Here is an 18,907-nt window from a genome sequence, read left to right as displayed (position 1 = left end):
TTGTGTATTTTTTTTATTTTTTATAAAAGCATAAAACTGAAGTATTAAAGGCTTAGGAATAAATGTGTCCCCTCATCATCTCAGACCTCCACAGTGACTGTGGGGCCGTTGCTGGTTTCCTCCTGTGGTGTGGACTCTTTGAGGGCGCTGGTCTCCTTTGCTGGTTCCTCTTCTTTCTTTTCCTTTTCACTCTCAGCCACCAGAGGAGCGCTCTCTGCCTCCGCCTGCTGGTTGCTGCTGGTAGTGCTGGCTGACTCCTCAGCCTTCTTCTCTTGCTGCTTATCCGCTTCTGCTTCTCCGGCTTTGGTTTCGTTAACAATTTCAACACTGGCGACGGTTGTACTCTTTACTGGTTTCACTTCCCCGTTCTGAACGGGGAAGGCGCCCTCTAGAGCCTTGTACAGGAACTGGTACTGCTCCTGAAAGTGATAGGGACGAATTTTACAGGAGAGCAAGAGACGTATTGATGCTGCTGAGAATTTTACCAGAGAAGAAACTTATCAAGAGTCACAATGGTGCAATTATGACATTTAAACAGATTTAAAATTTTGTCAATAGTGTCAACAATTAGTAGAAAAGTCATCTATATGTTATACGCATTTCTAGTGTTATAAAAATTGAATCAAAATGTCTAAACTTGCCATTTAATTTGATATTACCCTGAATATTTTAATTGTAGTTTATATTTAGATGATGGTTCTACTGCTGCAATTGTTTAGCAGGATATTTTTTTTAAAACTGTATGTTTTAATAATACATCCAAAGCAAATATATGCCTTTGATTAGAAAGGTTTAGTTTGGAGACGTGATTAAAAAAAAATAATGCTAATTCAGAAAGTAGTAGCTAGAATCTGTTAAATTGAGATCATTTGTAAGATAATTTTAAGAAACTATTGTGCAATCAAACAAGTCGCGCATCCTGCTACAAACTGCTTTAGCAAGCTTTTAAACAAATATTAGAATGGCTTTATTAGGGAGTAAACGTTATTTATTTCAGTTATTTATTTTTTAAAATGTTAAATTTCATATATTTATTGCCATTATAGGTAGTAGTGGCAATAGCATTTTATAGTTTTATGTAATGCTTATTTATTGATTATTACTAATGTAAAAATAACCAGCATGGATAAAGTAATAACTCTTCTAATGTCGTTACAGCCGATAGGAGTGAAAATGTGTTTGTACCAGGCTGGTGATCATCCCCTTCCTGTCCTTCCGCAGAATTTTGACCACTTGGAAAACATCAACCAGCTTCTCAGTCTCAGCGCTGTCCAGCAGATTCCACAGGCCACAGAAAATTCCTGAACGCGTCGATCCGTCACTGTGGAGATGAAGAACACAAATTAAAAAAGCTGCAGCTCATTAAACTTTGTCTCTCTATGTTGTCGATCTATTCAGAGTTGCTCTTTGTGGCTCTCTAAGCTAAAAGTTTAAAATGTTCCAGGGTCTCTTCCTTGCTCTTCTGTGAATGTGCTAAATGTGAAGTATTGTGAAATTATATGAAACCACACCCAACAACTTGTTACTTTCATTCTGAGAAGACTATCTCTTAATCTGTTAAAGTGGTGTTGACTTATAGTTCTTTGGGTATTCTGAAAATATATGAAAAAAGTCTGTTTGGATGCTTTTACTCAGTTTTTGCATTATTTTTTTAATTTCTCAGTGTCACCAAATAAGAGCTTTGCACAGCCAATGCATGACTTGGTCATATAAAGTATTGTTTGAATCATGAAAAACAATGTTTGTCGAAACTGAAGCAGAAATGATGATGAACCCTGCAATCGTTCCCTTTGTGATGAATTATATGTAAACTGAGCTCTAGAAAAAAAAGCTTTTAAATTACTCTGTAAGCTGCTGGTTTGCTAAGTCTCCATGCTACTGATCTCTACAACATTTCACCTGCCTACATCAACTTCACTCAACAAATGTGAAAATAATCACTTCATGAACTCAAATTTATCTAGGAGACATATCTATACTTTTATTTTACTAATGCCTTCTACTAGCATTTTTCTTTTTGATTTCATTTTTTATATATATATATTTCACAATTAAAATTTAAATTAACAACATGAGCTTTAAGGCTGCAACAAAGAAAAGTTGTAAAAATTATGATTTATGTTGTTTACATTTGTCTTCACAAAGAAATCAAAGCATTTATAGATAAATGTTTAAATTAGCTTTATGTTTTTATCAATGATATCTAATTACTGAACAGAAGCCAGTTTACGGGAGGCTGCCTTACTTGCAGTGGACGAGAATCGGCATCCTGTGGGATTTGCTGCCGACGCAGCTGCGCTTTACTTCCTTAGCCATATCTACGAGTTCCTGCGGTTTGTCTGGCAGCTCTGTGCCCTCCCACTTCAGGAACTGGAAATGTTTCACCTGCCGACTGTCTTTTCGCTGTTGGCAGAGTTGTTTTCATTAAGGAAACACATGAAACCAAACCTATCAGTAAAAATTAATGCATGGAACTGGTAAACATGAAAAAGTGTCAGTCATAAAGGTTCTGGTGTTACCTTGACATGTCGGAGCAGCATGGTGCGGGTGATGAAAACTGGAGTAATTTCTGTACTTGAAACTTCTACCTCAAAATCTCCAAATGTCTGCTTTTCTTTTCTCCAGTACAGAGGTTCACCATCCTGTCAACAAGAGACCAAAGAAAACAAGATCATTTACTCTAAGCACTCTTTAAAACGTGTGTAAAGATGTTAAGAAGTAAAAGAGGAGCTTTTACCTCTTTGTGCTCTGACAGCATGACAATAGTGGATAATTTCTTCTGGCAAACCATCGCCCAGAAGTCGTTGAAGGTGTCTGGCAGCGGATCCTGGGCCGTGATGAGAGAACGAGATCCCCAGTAACCCTGCAAGAAAACAGATTAGCAATGGTTCAGTTCAAACAAACCGGAACTAAGAGAATCAGCCCTCCTTTTTTTTTATCTAAAAAAATATTTACAGGTGAGAATAATAGCATACATTAATGTGGGAGGCATTGATGTATCTAGTGGAGTCTTCGTCTTCTTCATCTGACGAGTCCTCTGGCTCTTCATCATCAACTTCGCTGTCCTGACTGTTGTCTTCCTCTGTCCTCAGTAACACTCGGTTGTAGTCATCTGAAGATGGGAGGTTTAGAGAAGAACGTTGAGACACAGGAGAAACGGATAGAAACAAATAATTTTGAAGAAACACAACCAAGACAGAAGTAGAGCAGAACGTCAGTAACTTAGGTTGTCTTCCTACTGAACCCAGGTTGCTTTAATAGTGGCTTTCAGCTCATCTGTTGACTTTGGGATCATTTATCATTTATCGGTTTAGGTCAGACCAGTTTGCTGGCCAGTCCAACACAGTACAGCTCTGACTCCAGCTGCAGTCCACACCTTATGAAGCTCTCACAAACTCTTTACTGGACTTTGCTTCACTATCCTATGAATGCTGAAGTTATCCCAGTTGATGGTCCATCCTTTCTTTATCCGCACTTTTTCCTTCCACTCAACTTTTCATTGATATAACTGGATATAGCTCTCTGTTGTTAAACTTCTTTAGCAATGTTTTTTTTGTGGCTTACCACCAGTGTGGAAGATGTCAGTGAATGTCTGTTGGACTACTGTCCAGTCAGCAGCCTTCCAAATGATTGTGTCAGCTTTATTATAACATTTCTGTGTTTAAAAATCAGTTTTAGTCTACAGTATATCACAATAAAACTTTTAAGAGAAACGCTTGTATTTTCATTAGCTGTAAGCTGGATTCACCAAGCTTTATAGAAATTAACTCTTCAAATATATCAATAAGTGTGTTTTGACTTTAAATAACATCTGGGTTTCCCTTTTTTAATAACATTTCTGAAACAAATAAAGTGTTTGCATATATTCATATTTATTAAGATGCTCCAGTAGCAGATGCTTACATGGGATAACAGCTGAAGAGCGATTCTTCTTCTTGTTTTCTTCTGTGATCCCTGTGTTACAGGTCCTCCAGTTTTTAAAGGAGGGGAGTCGCTGAAATGCAACACAAAGATTTTTTTAAGTGGTTCAAAATAAAAAGTAATTTAAACTGAAATGTTTTAGATTTAGGCTCTAAAAACAGACTGTAAGGAGACTAATGTGGAGTTTTTAATAATAACAGAAGATGCTTAGATAAATAAATGTTTCAGAAATAAGAATAAAGCATACCTCAAACTCTTCCTCCATGAGCGTGGGTTCGCTGTCGGAGTTCTTCTGTTTGAGCGTGCTCAGTGTGCTGTGCAGCTCCGACAGAGAGATCTCCGTCTCTCCAAACTGGTTGTGCTCCAGTAAGGCCTGGTGGATCAGGATGTACTGGGCCTGAATGAGGACACAATTAACCACATCAACCCCCAAATAACAGAGAACAACCAAAACATTTACCGGATTTACTCCTTTTATTAATCTGAGGTTTTTCTTTCTTTTTTTTTTTTTTGCGCTGCTGGTTTCACTTTGAAACACGCCATCGAACATCAAAATGGCTGACTCAGCCATGTGATAGCAGTAATATTTTTTTTTCTTGAAAAATTTAAATATGTCACATAACGGAAGAAGAGATGGCAGATACAGCGCCTTCATACCACACGGCTTTGTGTTTTTGCATTTATTAAGTATTTTACTGTGGTTTTATGTGATGAACCAACAATATGTAATGCAAAAGGCAAGTGATGAAGGCTGTTTAACATCTTTCATAAATAAAAAGCTGAAAAGTGTCACATACACTAAACCTTTAGCTGCAATCACACATTTAGACACAAACATTTTTGGATTGTTCTTTCCAAAATAGCTCAAGCTTAATCAGAAGAGCATCAGGGAACATCCATTTTCAAGTCTTCTCACAGATTCTCAATCAGATTTATGTCTGGCCTTTGACTATACCATTCTAATACACAAATATGTTTTTATCTAAACTATTGTAGGCTGTATGCTAAATATCATAAATATTTTGCAGCTTTTTCCCACCAGAACTGCATTTTTATGGTTAAAAATATTCACACACCCAAGCAGATTTAGATTTTATGTAATCTTAATTTTAACCAATATGTTTATTCTGACTGAGCTAAAAAAAAAAAAAAGAAAGCAAGAAATCACCTATTTCTGTATTTAACACATCTCTCATAAAGGGAAGTGACCATAATTATTCATCACCAGCTCAGAGAGTCTGTGGGAGAATTCAACGACCTGCTTCATTCGGATTAGTTCATGCTCCTCTAATGCACGTTAACTACCCAGATAAACTGCTGCTTACACCAACTCAACAGGGTGGAAAATAGCATCTCTCTGTGGTTGGCTTGCTGCAAGTCATTGCTAAAAACACGCTCAGTGTGGCCCTGTGGCTTTACACAACTCAGGAAGCACTGAAAAGCCATTTCTAAATGCCTTCAAGTTCCGGTGACAACAGTGAAAAGCTAACCAAAAAAATACAAAATGGTTCACACAATGAAAAATCTATGAGGATGTTGGAGAAAACCAAATGTTACACTGTTAAGACTGACGGTGTGAGACATGAAAAGACCAACAAGGATCACCATCAAGACCAATCCTGCAGAAAACGAACCATTCCAGTAGCAACAACTCAAAACAGAGAGTCAAACGGACTCAGCACGCTGCTGGACTCCAAGACTACAGACGGAGGAGGAAAAGACTTCTGAGAGTGAGGCACACAAAAGATGATTTATCTTTTATAAGGTCGTGTCTGGTCTGTTTTGAGGTCAGGCGATACAAAAAGGGAAATGTTTGGACACAATGCTGTATTCTTCATTCGGTATAAAAAAGCAGAAACATTCAAACCAAAGGAAAATCCCCAACGATTATGGTGATGACTCAGTAATTTAGTTTTTTTTTTCAGCAAATGAGACCTGATCAAAGTAATGGACATAAGAAAATACCAGATCAAGAGTTCTGACAAAACATCAGACAATGTGCAATGAAAATCTGATATTTTCACACAATAACGATCTGAACTCACAGCAAAGCGTTTTAAAAGTGATTAACAGAGAAATATTAATATTTACAGAGTTCAGGCTTAAATCTGATGGAGTATTTGAGGAAAAAGATTTATTAGCAGTTATGAGAAGGGTTTGGCTTCTGCACTTACCAATAAAAGTTTTCCACTGATTACTGAGAATGTTATAAATCCTTTTAAAAATGTTTTATTTTTGCTCCAATTTCTTTATTTTTATTCTAAACACAAATGTTAGAATATTTTAACAGCTGTGTCTCCATTTCCAATAAAAATAAATATTACAGTAATATTTGACATTAGCTCCAAACATCTATATTTTTTATTCAGAGGTATAAGAATAAAAGGGGATGAATACATAGATATGCTGTTTATTTGCAAAAATTCCCATAGAAATACACATAACTTGGTTGTAATGTGGAAACGTATTATTTGTACTGTTTCAAAGCATTTTACATGTAAACAAACATATTTTTATTTTCTAATTTGGATATTCGTAGGCAAAATATTATTCCTTGTTCTGTCCCTGCATGTATAATAAATGCCATAAAATGCATTAGATTGAATGTATTTTTTTATTTATTGTTTACTAAATATATTCTTCTTGGTTTTCAGATACATTAAATGTTTTTTCTGAATTGCTTTGTGTTTAATTTAATTGTATTTTATGGCTGTTATCTTCTATTTTCTGCTTTGATCAGTTCATTTTTAGATATTTTTATGATGATTGGTCCTACCTCCACTTGGACCATCAGGCATCTTTGTCTCCGGAGCTGGACAACGTATCCGTAAATGTCTATCCTGCCCTCAGCTTCCAGACCCTCCATCATGGCATCGATGCCGATGTAGGTGCCGGTTCTGCCGACTCCAGCACTGCACAGAACAGGAAGTAGCACTGTGTGTTTATTTTAAATACTCCACTTTGTCTAAAGGTGCAATGGAGAATTAAAAGTTAATAAGAGAGATGAGATTGGACCTGTCACAATAACACATTTTTCTGGACGATAAATTGTCCCGGTAATTATTGAGATAAATGATAATATTGTTGTTTTGAGACCATCTTCAAAGACCAATAAACTTTAATTTTGTAAAGAACACTGGAATCCGAAGATATTACATATATCCAAAATTAAATACAAAAACCAAAAACAATAAATAAGAAATAAATAAAAAAAAATACACTAAACGAAAACGATCAATAAAATAAATTATGAAGTCTCTCAAAATAAAATTTCCCTTCAAAAAATATCAGATTGGAAATTAGGAAACTAATTTTAAATTTATCATGCAATTAATTGATTTATTGATCATTGTGACAGACTTAGATGAGATCATTGGTCCCAGTCCTTTGCAGACTAAACATATGATAGTAGCAAAATTCAACAAACTGAGGAACAACTGAATAAATCTGAAATGGATTAAAAGAACGAAAACATTTTAAATGAGCATCTGAAGTTCTACATGCCTGCAGTGAACAACGATGGGGCCGCTGAAGACGTTCTTGAAAGCGTTGACGCGCCGCCTCAGCTTCAGGAGGAGGTGCGGCTCTCCTGGGACGCCGTGGTCGGGCCAGCTCATGAACTGGATGTGAGTCACTTCCCTCTCCAGGTTCTTCTCTCTCTTCTGCAAAGATAAACATAAACAGCAGTATAAACACCTCCACTCATCTCTGCAGTGAAATTCTGAAGCGTTATTCATTTCTCAGCGTCTGAACACAGACTCACGTTAGTCAGGCTCAGATGGCGGATGGTGTAATCTGGGCAGTGTTCCTCTGAGGTCAGCTTCACTATGAACTCCTCGTAGATCTCCGTCTCTCGATCAAGAGAAGGCCAGTACTGGGCACACTTGATCTGCAAAGCAACAATTAACCAACATTAGAAGGTTAAATAAAGTTTGTGCATTTGGCAAGAGATGAGACGTGTCACAATTGTCAAATATTTATCTCAAACTTAAACATTTCAGGAAGAATTTTAAGAATTAGTTCAACTTTCTGCAGTTTGAGGTTCTCACCCTGTTCCCTTCTTCACAGCGGGTCACCATGACAATAATGGAGGACTGCTGCTCCCAGACCATCCTCCAGAAATCACTCACAGTTTCGTCCTTTGGTCCTAAAACAAACACACAGAAACACAGAATAAGACGTGTCACACTCTGTGGGCATTTTGTAGCAAAAAACAGGAAAATAAGACTTTACCTTGAGCTGCAATGTATTTTTTTGGCTCCTTGAAACCCTGCAGGAAAAAGAAAATTGTTTGCATAAATTAAAATAAAATTGTTGAATGGTGTAAATTTCTTTCTCTTGTAGAAGTTAGTGATGTTACAGTTAAACCAAAAATGATTCACACCTAAATTTCAATTACTATTCAACCAACATATTCATTTAGAGAAAATGTTTTTAACAATTTATAAAAGAAAAATGTCACATTGATCTTTTTCTTTTATTAACCTTTTAAAAAATAAAAATAAAAAATATTTCCAGCAATTGAAGCCTTTTTATAACTACTCAATAGCTTCATGTGTGTTTCCAATATTTGAGTTGAGGTCTATGCCACTTCAAACTGTTGGTATTAGTTTCATTCAGAAGAAACATACTGGCAACATTATGTTTAAATCTAAATCTGCCAAGGTTATAAATATATTTGAGCCTAGATGTGTCTGAGGTTTAACCTACGTCAATGAAGCTGGCGTTAATATAGTCGCATCCTGCTTCTCCGTTTCCTGTGGCCAGTTGGACGCGGTTGTAATCATCTACATGCGAGCACAGAAAAGAGAAATGAAATGCATCATCCAGTAGATTTTAGTTCTGAACATCCACAGATAACTAAACTGTTATCTCTAGTGTCTGATATTTATGCATGTGATCTTTAAGGTAAATGTTGAGGTTCATGTATAGCAGAAACATTTTGCCTTGATGTAATCTGCTGCAGACAATAATAAACTTTGGTCAATATAAGAATAAAAAAATGACAGGCATTCAACTCCTGCAAGTATTTAAATGCATCTGAATGAGTCAAGTCGGTAGGTTTGAGTTTGGCCTCCCTGCTCTGATGTCATCACCTTATGACAATGCTGCTCAGTAATGCATGGAGTCATGAACGCATCTCTAAATGAGCTTAAACCTAATGGACAAATTGTTAGTGTATGTCTGATATGTGTGAAGCAGCAGCACAGTTTGCATAAAACTAGCTCTCAGGTGTTGCATCATTTCTCTCACTCACATGGCAGGATGTCCACATAGCGGTTCTTGGGGGCGTTGCAGGCCTTCTTAGCTTCTTTCACTGCGTATCTTGAGAAGATCCTTGGAATGCTCTGCAAACAAAGACAAGATATATGTATAAAAAAACGTTTTAACATTTACACTTATTTTGGTTCCTTCATTCATTAAATTAATATATTATGCACAAGATATGTAATTATACTGTCTGAAAAATGTGCTAGTTAGTTAGATAAATATTACTATGTTCATCTAAGAAATGAGTTATTACCTGAAATTCTCCCAGGAAAAGCCTCCCTTCATCTGCTAGTTTCCTTTTATAGGTTTCTAGCAGGAGTTCTGCTGGAATCGGTTCAACAGGCATCAAACTATCTTCATCATCTACAACAGAAAAATGAGACAATGTAAACATAAACCAGAAAATTCAGCAACTCTTCATCTGACACTCATCGTAAGTAGTTTGTAAAACTACTGTAAATTTCTTAGTGATTTAAACTGTATAGAGATTAATCAATGTGTTTGCTTTGTTAAAATGTGAACTAATATAGATAAATAGTTAAAGGAAAACGTAGAAGCTGTGTCCAGTCACACTATTAAAATATCTGCTATTATATTTTAATGTTGCATTAACTCACCTCGTTGTAATAAAAAATGCTGCAGTTTTCCCCTCATCTATGTGTTTGAGCCTTACATAATTTACTTAATCTGAAACTGAACGAGTCTGACAAGCATTTTTATTGGACAAGTCAAAAAGCCATAAGTTTTACTTCATGTTGATACAAATATTTTTAGATGAGAAAACAACTGAAATGAATAAAATGAAGATTTGACCTGATATAAACAATCTGTAATTAAATGAAATAAAAAATGCAGTATTGTTTTAGAACTAGAGGTTTTAATTTCCATAACAAGCAACAATTGAGATAAATGGAATTAGTCTGGAAAACGTATTGAGCCAACAATAGATGACTTAGCTGTGCGAATATTTATACTCATTGAAAGTTTTGAATTTACTATGGGAAGTATAAAAACCTCACTAACTCACGATTCAGTTTTTACAGCTTTTAAGAGTATTTTCAACTTCCAAGCTGTCCATACTGCTCAAACTATTTCTAATAGAAAATGTTTTTGTGTTTCTGTGTATGGAGTTGATGTGAGGAAACATTTGAGCTTAAAGTGGAGTAATGTCCAACATAAAACAGAGTTTAAAAAGAGATAAACTTGGCACATGAGAGTCACAAAACATAAAGAAAATGTTTGAAATTTGGTGAATAATTCTGTCCCTTATTTGCTACTTCCTTATCCATCAAATTTTGTAATTAAAATTGTTACATATCTGTTTACGTAGAGGCTGAGTGGAATAAATTAAGTTACACCTCCTCCAACCTATTTTTGAACATGAAAACTAAATCACTTAAACTGTGACTATGTTGTTACTTTATTTTATTTATTTGTATTGAGTTTCAGATTACTTTCTCTGTTGTTATATCTACATTTTACGTCCATCATCACAACAAAAAGAACCTTCTAAATGATTCTGCATCATAATGATTCATATTCACATTTTAGTTGCAGATGTTGATTTTTTTATGCAACAACATCCATGAGAAGATGGATGTTGATGGGTCCCAAATGAAAAAGCTTCTCATTTTGCAGCAGCTAGGAATCTGCTTGAGGACAAACTTAATTTGACAGTTGGTCTAATTTCAATGCTTCAATGATTTTATAAGTTAATTAGCAGAAATAAAGTATATATGCCATTGTTTAAATTTACTTCAGGAGAGTAGTTTTTATTTAATGATGTTATTAATATTGTACTGTGTTTTTTGTAACTTATTCTTTAACTATTGTTGTACTCTTGTAAAAGAGATCTTTGATGTCAAGGAGTTTTTGTTAAATAAAGGTTAAGAAGAAGAAGAAGAAAAGCAGCATGTGACAGTAACTGTAGGAAGCTTCAACTGCATGTGAACCTCGTTACAATGACATAAAAGGAAGAATAAAACGTAGTTTAAGAAAAGTAAAAAGACAAATAGAATTGCATCATAATGAATAAAATAATACTCACTTCCTTGTGCAATTAGTGACATGTTTTCAGTCAGATCACTGCAAAGAAAAGAGCAAAGACATGTTTCAAAGAAAAAGTAGTATGATAAAATGTGAACGTGAAAATTGTTTTATAATCTAAATAAAATTGTCACATTAAAAAAGTAGTAGTTTGCTATAAAAAATTTCTTAAAAGCCTATTTAAAAAAACACTACAGTCACAACTGAACAAAGAGCAGAAGCAGCTTGACTGCTGAGAAAACAAAAGATCCTTACTGGGACTTCCTGTGTTTCAGAATGTAGATCTTGTAAAGGACCAGAAGAAGAGCCACAGAGGTGATGATGATGAGGAAGACCAGAAATCCAATAAGAGCTTTGTCATTATCTAAGAGATGATATTAAAAATTTAACCATTTAAAAAGAAATTTGTAGAAATGCATTTGGAAAGTATGAAAATGTGGAAGGAAGCATAATTTAATGAAATAGTACGTACATCTAGTATCAGCCTGTCTTCTCACAGGTTCACTGGTAAAATTTTTGTTGGATGTAAACACCTATAATAACAGAATGATTCTTGTTTGTATTCAAAACATCCATATTAAGTTGAGTAATAAAACCAGAATTTGTTCATGAAGCTTTTTATTACAAACCTCCACTGTGTAGGATGTTAAGTAGCTCAGATCTTTGAATTCAAAATTACATGTTTTGTTATACTTTCTGCTGCCAGGATCACCTTGAAGTTGTGCAGTGAAATTTCCGTCTGGTCCATTAAAATCAATGTATTTTAATGAACATGTCACTTGGATCTTATTGTTCTCTGGAACTGTCACGACAACGTTATGAGGTGGTTCTGGTACTGAAAGAGGAAGAGAGAGGATATATATCAGGACAAATACATGGAGAGGAAAATCTTTTGTTTCAATAAGAATCTTATAACAAAAAAAAGAAAAAAACATTAAAATGATTTAAAATAAAACATGACCAGANTTGTTGTTGTTCTTTTGTTCCTCACCCCAGGAGAAAACACTGGGCCCCCTGGTAAGTTTGGTCTAGAACCGCCGCTGTCTCTGAGTCTGGTGGTTGTATATGAAGACAATGTAGGAAGACTGAGCAGCTTTAAAGGTTTGGGCAACATGAAGCAAAGCTGGTGGCTTTTAGGAACTAAGCATTTGCATTTAATGAATAAATACATATTTAACCAAAATTTTATTTTGGCTAAATATGAATCACTACTTACTCGTGTTTTTCTCTTGACCTGAAAATATAAAAAGAAAAGAAAATTACCTTATGTAAAGAAATCATACACACCATCACACTAAACAAACACTTTTTTAAACAAACAGAAGTTTTTATTTTATATTTCTTTCGTTGAAGATCATTTTCTTTTTGTTAAAAACAACGTGAGAGCATTATCAGCCTGAAAGAGGAAGATGGCCAACTTATCTGGATGAGGCAGCTCTGTCAAACCTGGTTGCCCTGGCAACATGACAGAACCACACTTGCTATTTCATTAAGCAAACCACCACTTCCTGCCTTGCACTAGCATGTAGATACTCAGTGCTTACAATACTGCTGTCCAAACCACCACTCATGAATAAAAACTAAACAAAACACAAAAAGTTTGAATAAAATTTTAATTTTAATACTTTGTATGATGTATGTTGGGTCCCTGTTTTTAGCTCTTGTTGAGGTTTATGTGTTTATTATTTTTTAAATGCTCATTTAAGCACAATTTAAAAAGAATAATAACGTACTAATATTTTAACGTCTGTTTTAAGCATCCCAAAGTGCAGCAGTTTTCCTCCTGACAGAAGATGAACAATGTGATCAGGGTTTGTGAGACAAAGAGAGTCAGGATGTGGTTTGGTGCGTTGTTGTTTCACAGCTCTGCGCAGAGATGCACGCTCTCTGCAGTGGCATTTCACCGCCTCGTTCAGACTCACTGTGTCAGTTATTAGAGCACCGGTGAGAAATGATTCAGTTACTGAGGGAAGAGGTCGATCTGCGCCTTTGTTTCACATTCAAAAACTTCATTATTTAAAACAGTTAGAGGAAAAATGCTGAATATTTAGCAGAAACAAATACGGATCTAATCTCATAGTTAATTTCAGTTAATGACTAACCGAGGGTTATGCAACCTTTAAACAGTTCTCTGATTAGTTAGTTAAAACAAGTGAGACATTAATCTAAAATGACTGGATTATAACTCATTTCCTAGAATCTGTGTTGGATTATGTAAAGAATAAAATAAAAACGATAAAAATTGGTTAACATAAAATAGACTTTTAGGTTTGTGGGAATTATACAACATAACTTTTTACTTCCCTGATCCATTAGATTATTCTACAGGTAAACAGCACAAAACTCAATGAAATGTATGAAAAGTATAGATTAGTTTCTACATTTCTGTGGCCCAAAACACAAAGGTTGTAAAATACTTTCATTACTCTACACCATTCTGTTTATTAGAGACTCTCATTTCCCTCATTATTACCTTTGATAAATAAACAATAAATATCTAGAAATTTAAATTTGGCTTAAAAACAAACCGAATAATACATGCTTTATTAAAATAATAACTAACGAATTATTGTTTTAGAAACAGAAAATATAACAAAATCCATTAGCAGAGATTTAAATTAATAAGATTGAAAGTATTAATTAAATTCATTCACTAAAAGGAATCACCACAGCACAAAGTAAAACAAAGCAAAAACATAATTTCATATTCAGTCCTGCTCCTTATTTACAGTTAAACACAAAATTATTAATAACCCCGACAGACTTTGATTTGAAAGTCTGTCATCCAACTAACATTTTCGATTCTGACTGGACAAAAGCAACTTAAGAGCAGTGTCAATTTGAAGAAACATTACTTATTTGTATTTATTGACGTTTCATTTTAAAATTATTTATATTTATACCCTTCTCAATAGTTAATGGGAAATATTTTATTTATTGGCAATACAGCAATAAAACCCTCCTCATAATTACTGACTGGGTTTTTAGATGTTTTCACTGTTTTGATCATTTATTGTTGGAGATGAGTTTTTACGCTGGAAGGCCTCACGACCATCACCCTAATATTTTTCCCTCTACAAATCCAATATGCTAATTACTCTTTCAGTGAGAAGAAATGTGTTGGTCGAATTTAAACCCACATTTTTAAATTTAAAATGTTTGTGAGGAACTGATAAGGAAGTGGGAACGGTGGGTTATTGATATTTTGAAAATCCATTATTTCTAATTTACAAGCTTAAATTTAGATTCAGCATTTGCAAAAACACTTTACAGCCAATTTTATGACTGTAAATTATCGTAACCTAAAATTTACCAACTGAAGATTCCCTGATTGAGTCTGAATTCATCACCTCCCTTACACTGACAAATGTTTATATCACTTGTTTACAGAAGAAACGAGTGATATAATTCTGGATTATTATCATTTTTTGAGCAGCCAAAAATGTAAAGTTTATATAATTTATTCCAAAATGTAATGTTTTTTGGCCATTTTACTACTTTTAACAAATCTAGAAAAAAATGACAAAAACTTACAGTTTGTGTTCATAAATTGTTCATTACCAGATTATTTGTTCCAATCTTTCACCTTATTGTCTGATAACTCATACTTTATGTATAATACACTTCCAAGCTAAAGTAAAAGCAACATAAATACCAATAATGTGTTAATAATGGAGTAAGTTTTGAATATTTACACATTTATCTTTACATCTCTAACAAAATTACGTTTGTACCTTTACTTTAGTTTAACCGTTCAATGTTGTTTAAGAGAATTTGGATAGTTTGTTTATTTTGTTGTTATTGTAAAATATTTTTTCTCTCTAAATGTAACGCGTCTCTCCATCATTATCGGCTCACATAAAGGCCCAAATGTGTACAAAGTAAAGGCAAGGTGGAAGCTACAATAAAGACAGTACAGTAAAGCCTGACATTATGAAAATATAAAGAATAATCAAAACTTGCTCCCTTTAACATTACTTTCCTGATTTTCTTTAGGATCAACTAATTTCAGCTGTTTTCAAGAGCGTAACTCGAAGTTTCTGTCGTCCCTTGGAGTACTCTCTGTTCCACTGTCCGTAGGGCAAAGTGTGAAACAATGTGTGATTTCCACACTTTCGTTTTAAGTGAGATTTAGAAGATGAAGAAAACAAAAGAAGAACAAAGTCAGAGTGTGGAAGTGTCTGAAGTAACAGAAGCTAAATGACCAAACGTCTGGATTTCATTTAATCGTTTGACATTCTGCAAAAACCTGAATTAAATGTTTTTGTAACTCTGGTTACTGTCCGTCTGTGTGTGCATTTATTTTTTCTTGTTACGCCTTTTTGTCTCCTTGCAGAAAAGACCTTTAATTATGTTCAACAGTTCTGACCTCACTTCTTCATTTTCAGACAGTTCCTATTTCTTTGTCACGAAAACTAAAGCTCGCAGCGCTCGACTCGGCCCGGCCCTGCCAGGAAGTCAAGGCAGCCCAGAATGGAACAAGGAAGTGGTCACAGCTCCGTCCCGCTGCAGCTACTGCAAAATGCATGTCAAGACGCGCTCATACGCCGGGTAGCTTTAAGGAAACGAAAGGCCTTTTCTCTCTTCATTAAAATGTTGGAAAACCTTAAAAAATGATCAAGTGAAAGTAGAAAAATGGCTGAACAAGGTGGTTTTTAGCAGAATTTATATTTAGGAGTATTTCAGGTTCCAACTTTGGCTAAAGTAGAAAAAACTAAACTAAAACTTTGTATTCCTACTTTAGAACAGCTGTCACTACTTTAACTTACTAAATAGAGTTACAAAACAAGAAAATGGAATATTTACGTAAATAAAAGACGTCTGTTGTGGTGGTGCTCCATAAAGACACACCTAACACAGCCTTGCTGAAAATACTGTACAGCTTGCAGAAAAAAAACAAGTGACAAACTCTGACCCTGGCTGCAGAAAAAGACAAGAGAGCGAAACAAAAAAAGAAGCATTTATTTCAGCTCGTGCGCACAGACGTCTCCCTAAAATAGGAAAAAAGATGTTTGATGTGTTGAACGGTAGCAGAACTGTGAGTGCTGCTGCAGGCAATGAGGTGAGCCTGCACACCTTCTGCATGCATCCACGCACGCACACGCAAACACACACACACACAAACACACACACACACAGATGTTTATCTTAATCCAACACCGACAATGACAAATGTTGAAGTGAAGAGCTCGCAGGGACACACCCCATAAGAAAAAAAAAAATCTACCGTCTTTGATAGACATGCACACCCTCCACCCACACACACACACACACGCACATACGCACACACTTACAGTGCAGGATCACACCATCACACACATGCACAATGTCAAAGCAGAACAGAAACATGATTGCAAAAATTCCCTTCGCTTTTACGGCGTGTTTTAAGCAGCATCGTCTTATTAACTGCAGCCTTTGATTGAACATCAGTGTTTATTCTTTTGCCAAAGGCGGCTGATAAAACCTGTCACTTTTCAGCTCCTCACATCTCACAGATGTGCGGCTCTACTGTCTGCCGTTCGCGGGGTTTGGAAAAGTTTAAGAGAGGTGAAGCAGCACAAAAGCAGAGAAGCAACTCAAAGGTTTGATATACTGTAGCTTGTCATCTCTGCCCTCAGTTTAAATGATTACATTTTGTTCGCTGATGTTTTCCACTTCTTTTGAAAGAAAAGCTGATGACAGATTCATGTCTCACTCCCAAAAAATAATTCACCTTTTACCATAAACACCATCACACACCAAACAACAATCTGCTGCAAGTTCAGAAACTTAACTTAGGTTAGACATCATCGCATCAACTTTTTTTTTTTTTAAATTAAACCCATTTTTAGACAAACTGTCAGAAGAAAGACACAAGAAGACATTGAATGCATCACTTCCCTCCTTACAACCAGCTCATAAAGAAAGCTTCACTTTTATTATATTTTTTTGGAGTACTTACAGTGAGCCAAACCAACCATCAGGACCAGCAAGATCATCAGACCTCGGAGACCCGCCATGTCCGGGGCGTAAGGGTGTGTGTGGTCACCCACGATTCAAGCCGAGTCGGGTCCAAAAGAGGACGAAGAACAAATCGGACGCCAAACCTAACCTCTATTTCTAATATAAACCCCCTAAACGCTGATCTGTTTCAAACTACATTCGCTTTATCTGTCTTATCAGAAGACGCAGCTTCCTGGACTTGTTCCCCAAACCCTAAACCTTGCTTCTGGTTTCAAGCGAAGCAAACGGGAGTGATGTCACACAGCGAACTGAGAGCCTGCCTTCACCTTGGCTCTCAGTGGCAGGAAGTTTCATTTCAGCTACGCCACCAAGAACAGGAAGCCATCTCTTGTCTGATCTTCGCTTGCGTTTGCTTAAGTGTGAAAACACTTCAACTTACAGAAAAAAAAATAAAACACATGCTCAAGGAGCAGCTACTAATTTGCATATCTTAAAGCTACCATTTGGTGGTTTTCTGTAAAATGGTAGATAGAGAATTAGAAGAGAATCCTGTACACATTGACGACTTTGGGTTTTTGTCAGGTGCTCCTTTAAATAAAAGGGCCTGAAGTAGTGAAACTTCTCAGAGGACCTTTTGTGTCTTCTTACTGACTCCTCCTCACAGAGCAGCCAACAGGCCCATCGATGCTCGCTCATGCACCGACATCGTGCCGTGCAAGCTGCGGCCCTTCCGCTTGCACACTTTCCTCCATGTTTTGATTTCCCGCTCTTCTTCCAAAGAGACAGGCGAAAAAAGAAAACACGTGGCCACTGGCTGCAGGAGGGAATATCTTCATTTCTGCTGCTCATTTTGTGTGAAATAGCTACATTTATGAGCGCTTTCAGATCTCTTCAAAGTCATTGATTGTGCAAGCTGTTTGATCATCACGGTTTGCCCCGAAGCTTAAAATGCTTTACTTCTGTTTACATACACAAGAAAATGGGGGATAAAAGGGGAAGAAGAGGAGTAAAAACTCTCCGGGGAGCGAGGCTCTCACACCGGGTGGTGAGCTGACGTGAATCCAGATGAAATGCGGCTTTTCATACGTTTTTAATGCAATAATACACGGGACTCCTTTTTAGAGCTTAGATAATTGGAGCTGAGCTGACAGAGTTCAGTTGATCCTGCTGTGGGTTTACACCAGGCTCTGCATGGTGGCAGGATGATATGAATCCACACCATATCCTGTCAAACATCTAATATTCTTTTTATTTATATTAAAGAAGAAACTTTCTTTTACAGCTACAATTCGGTGTAAATTACTCTCAGGTCAAAGTGAACAGAGAGAAACCTCGTTTGTGCCAGAGAAAAATCACATTTTTAGTATGAAGGTCTAAATATGGATTTCCTCTGAGATCTCTGAAGCACATGATATTTGGCTATTTCCACTTCTGAGACTTTAGCCTCTTGTATTCAGGAAGTGGCTCTTAAGCAAGCAGCATCATGTTTAAGCAACCAAAAAGAAGCTATTCACAGCTTTCTAGTTTAACAAGTTGATTCTGAGAAGTCACAAGACTCCCATTGCTGTTAATTGCTTCTTTTCAGAATGCAAAATATTTTACCACAGATCAGCCTCACCGATTTATTCTCAATATTAGAGCACGGCCCAACAGAAAGGCTTGCAGTACGTCCTGATTATTACAACTCAAGTTTAAATACATGTTAAAACCACAGCTGTGTTGTTGC

The 18,907-nt window shown here is 35.9% G+C and overlaps 1 protein-coding gene across 1 annotated transcript; it reads right to left on the bottom strand.

The window, feature by feature from the left end:
* Positions 1-16: 16 nt before the first annotated feature.
* On the bottom strand, positions 17-17,237 carry ptprc (protein tyrosine phosphatase receptor type C). The gene is made up of 21 exons (XM_007574261.1): positions 17,180-17,237; positions 11,868-12,073; positions 11,711-11,771; positions 11,494-11,602; positions 11,240-11,277; positions 9,446-9,555; positions 9,179-9,269; positions 8,632-8,708; positions 8,155-8,191; positions 7,971-8,068; positions 7,685-7,810; positions 7,426-7,583; positions 6,698-6,833; positions 4,169-4,318; positions 3,904-3,994; positions 2,976-3,112; positions 2,738-2,863; positions 2,520-2,642; positions 2,246-2,403; positions 1,186-1,321; positions 17-419 (listed from the first exon to the last, which is right to left on the bottom strand). Exons 1-21 carry the CDS (start codon positions 17,235-17,237, stop codon positions 81-83), a joined length of 2,565 nt encoding a protein of 854 aa, XP_007574323.1. The 3' UTR covers positions 17-80.
* Positions 17,238-18,907: the final 1,670 nt, after the last annotated feature.

Source organism: Poecilia formosa, unplaced genomic scaffold (assembly GCF_000485575.1).
Source record: "Poecilia formosa unplaced genomic scaffold, Poecilia_formosa-5.1.2 Scaffold347, whole genome shotgun sequence".
Taxonomy (NCBI): Eukaryota; Metazoa; Chordata; class Actinopteri; order Cyprinodontiformes; family Poeciliidae; genus Poecilia; species Poecilia formosa.
This window is presented reverse-complemented; position numbering and strand designations above follow the sequence as displayed.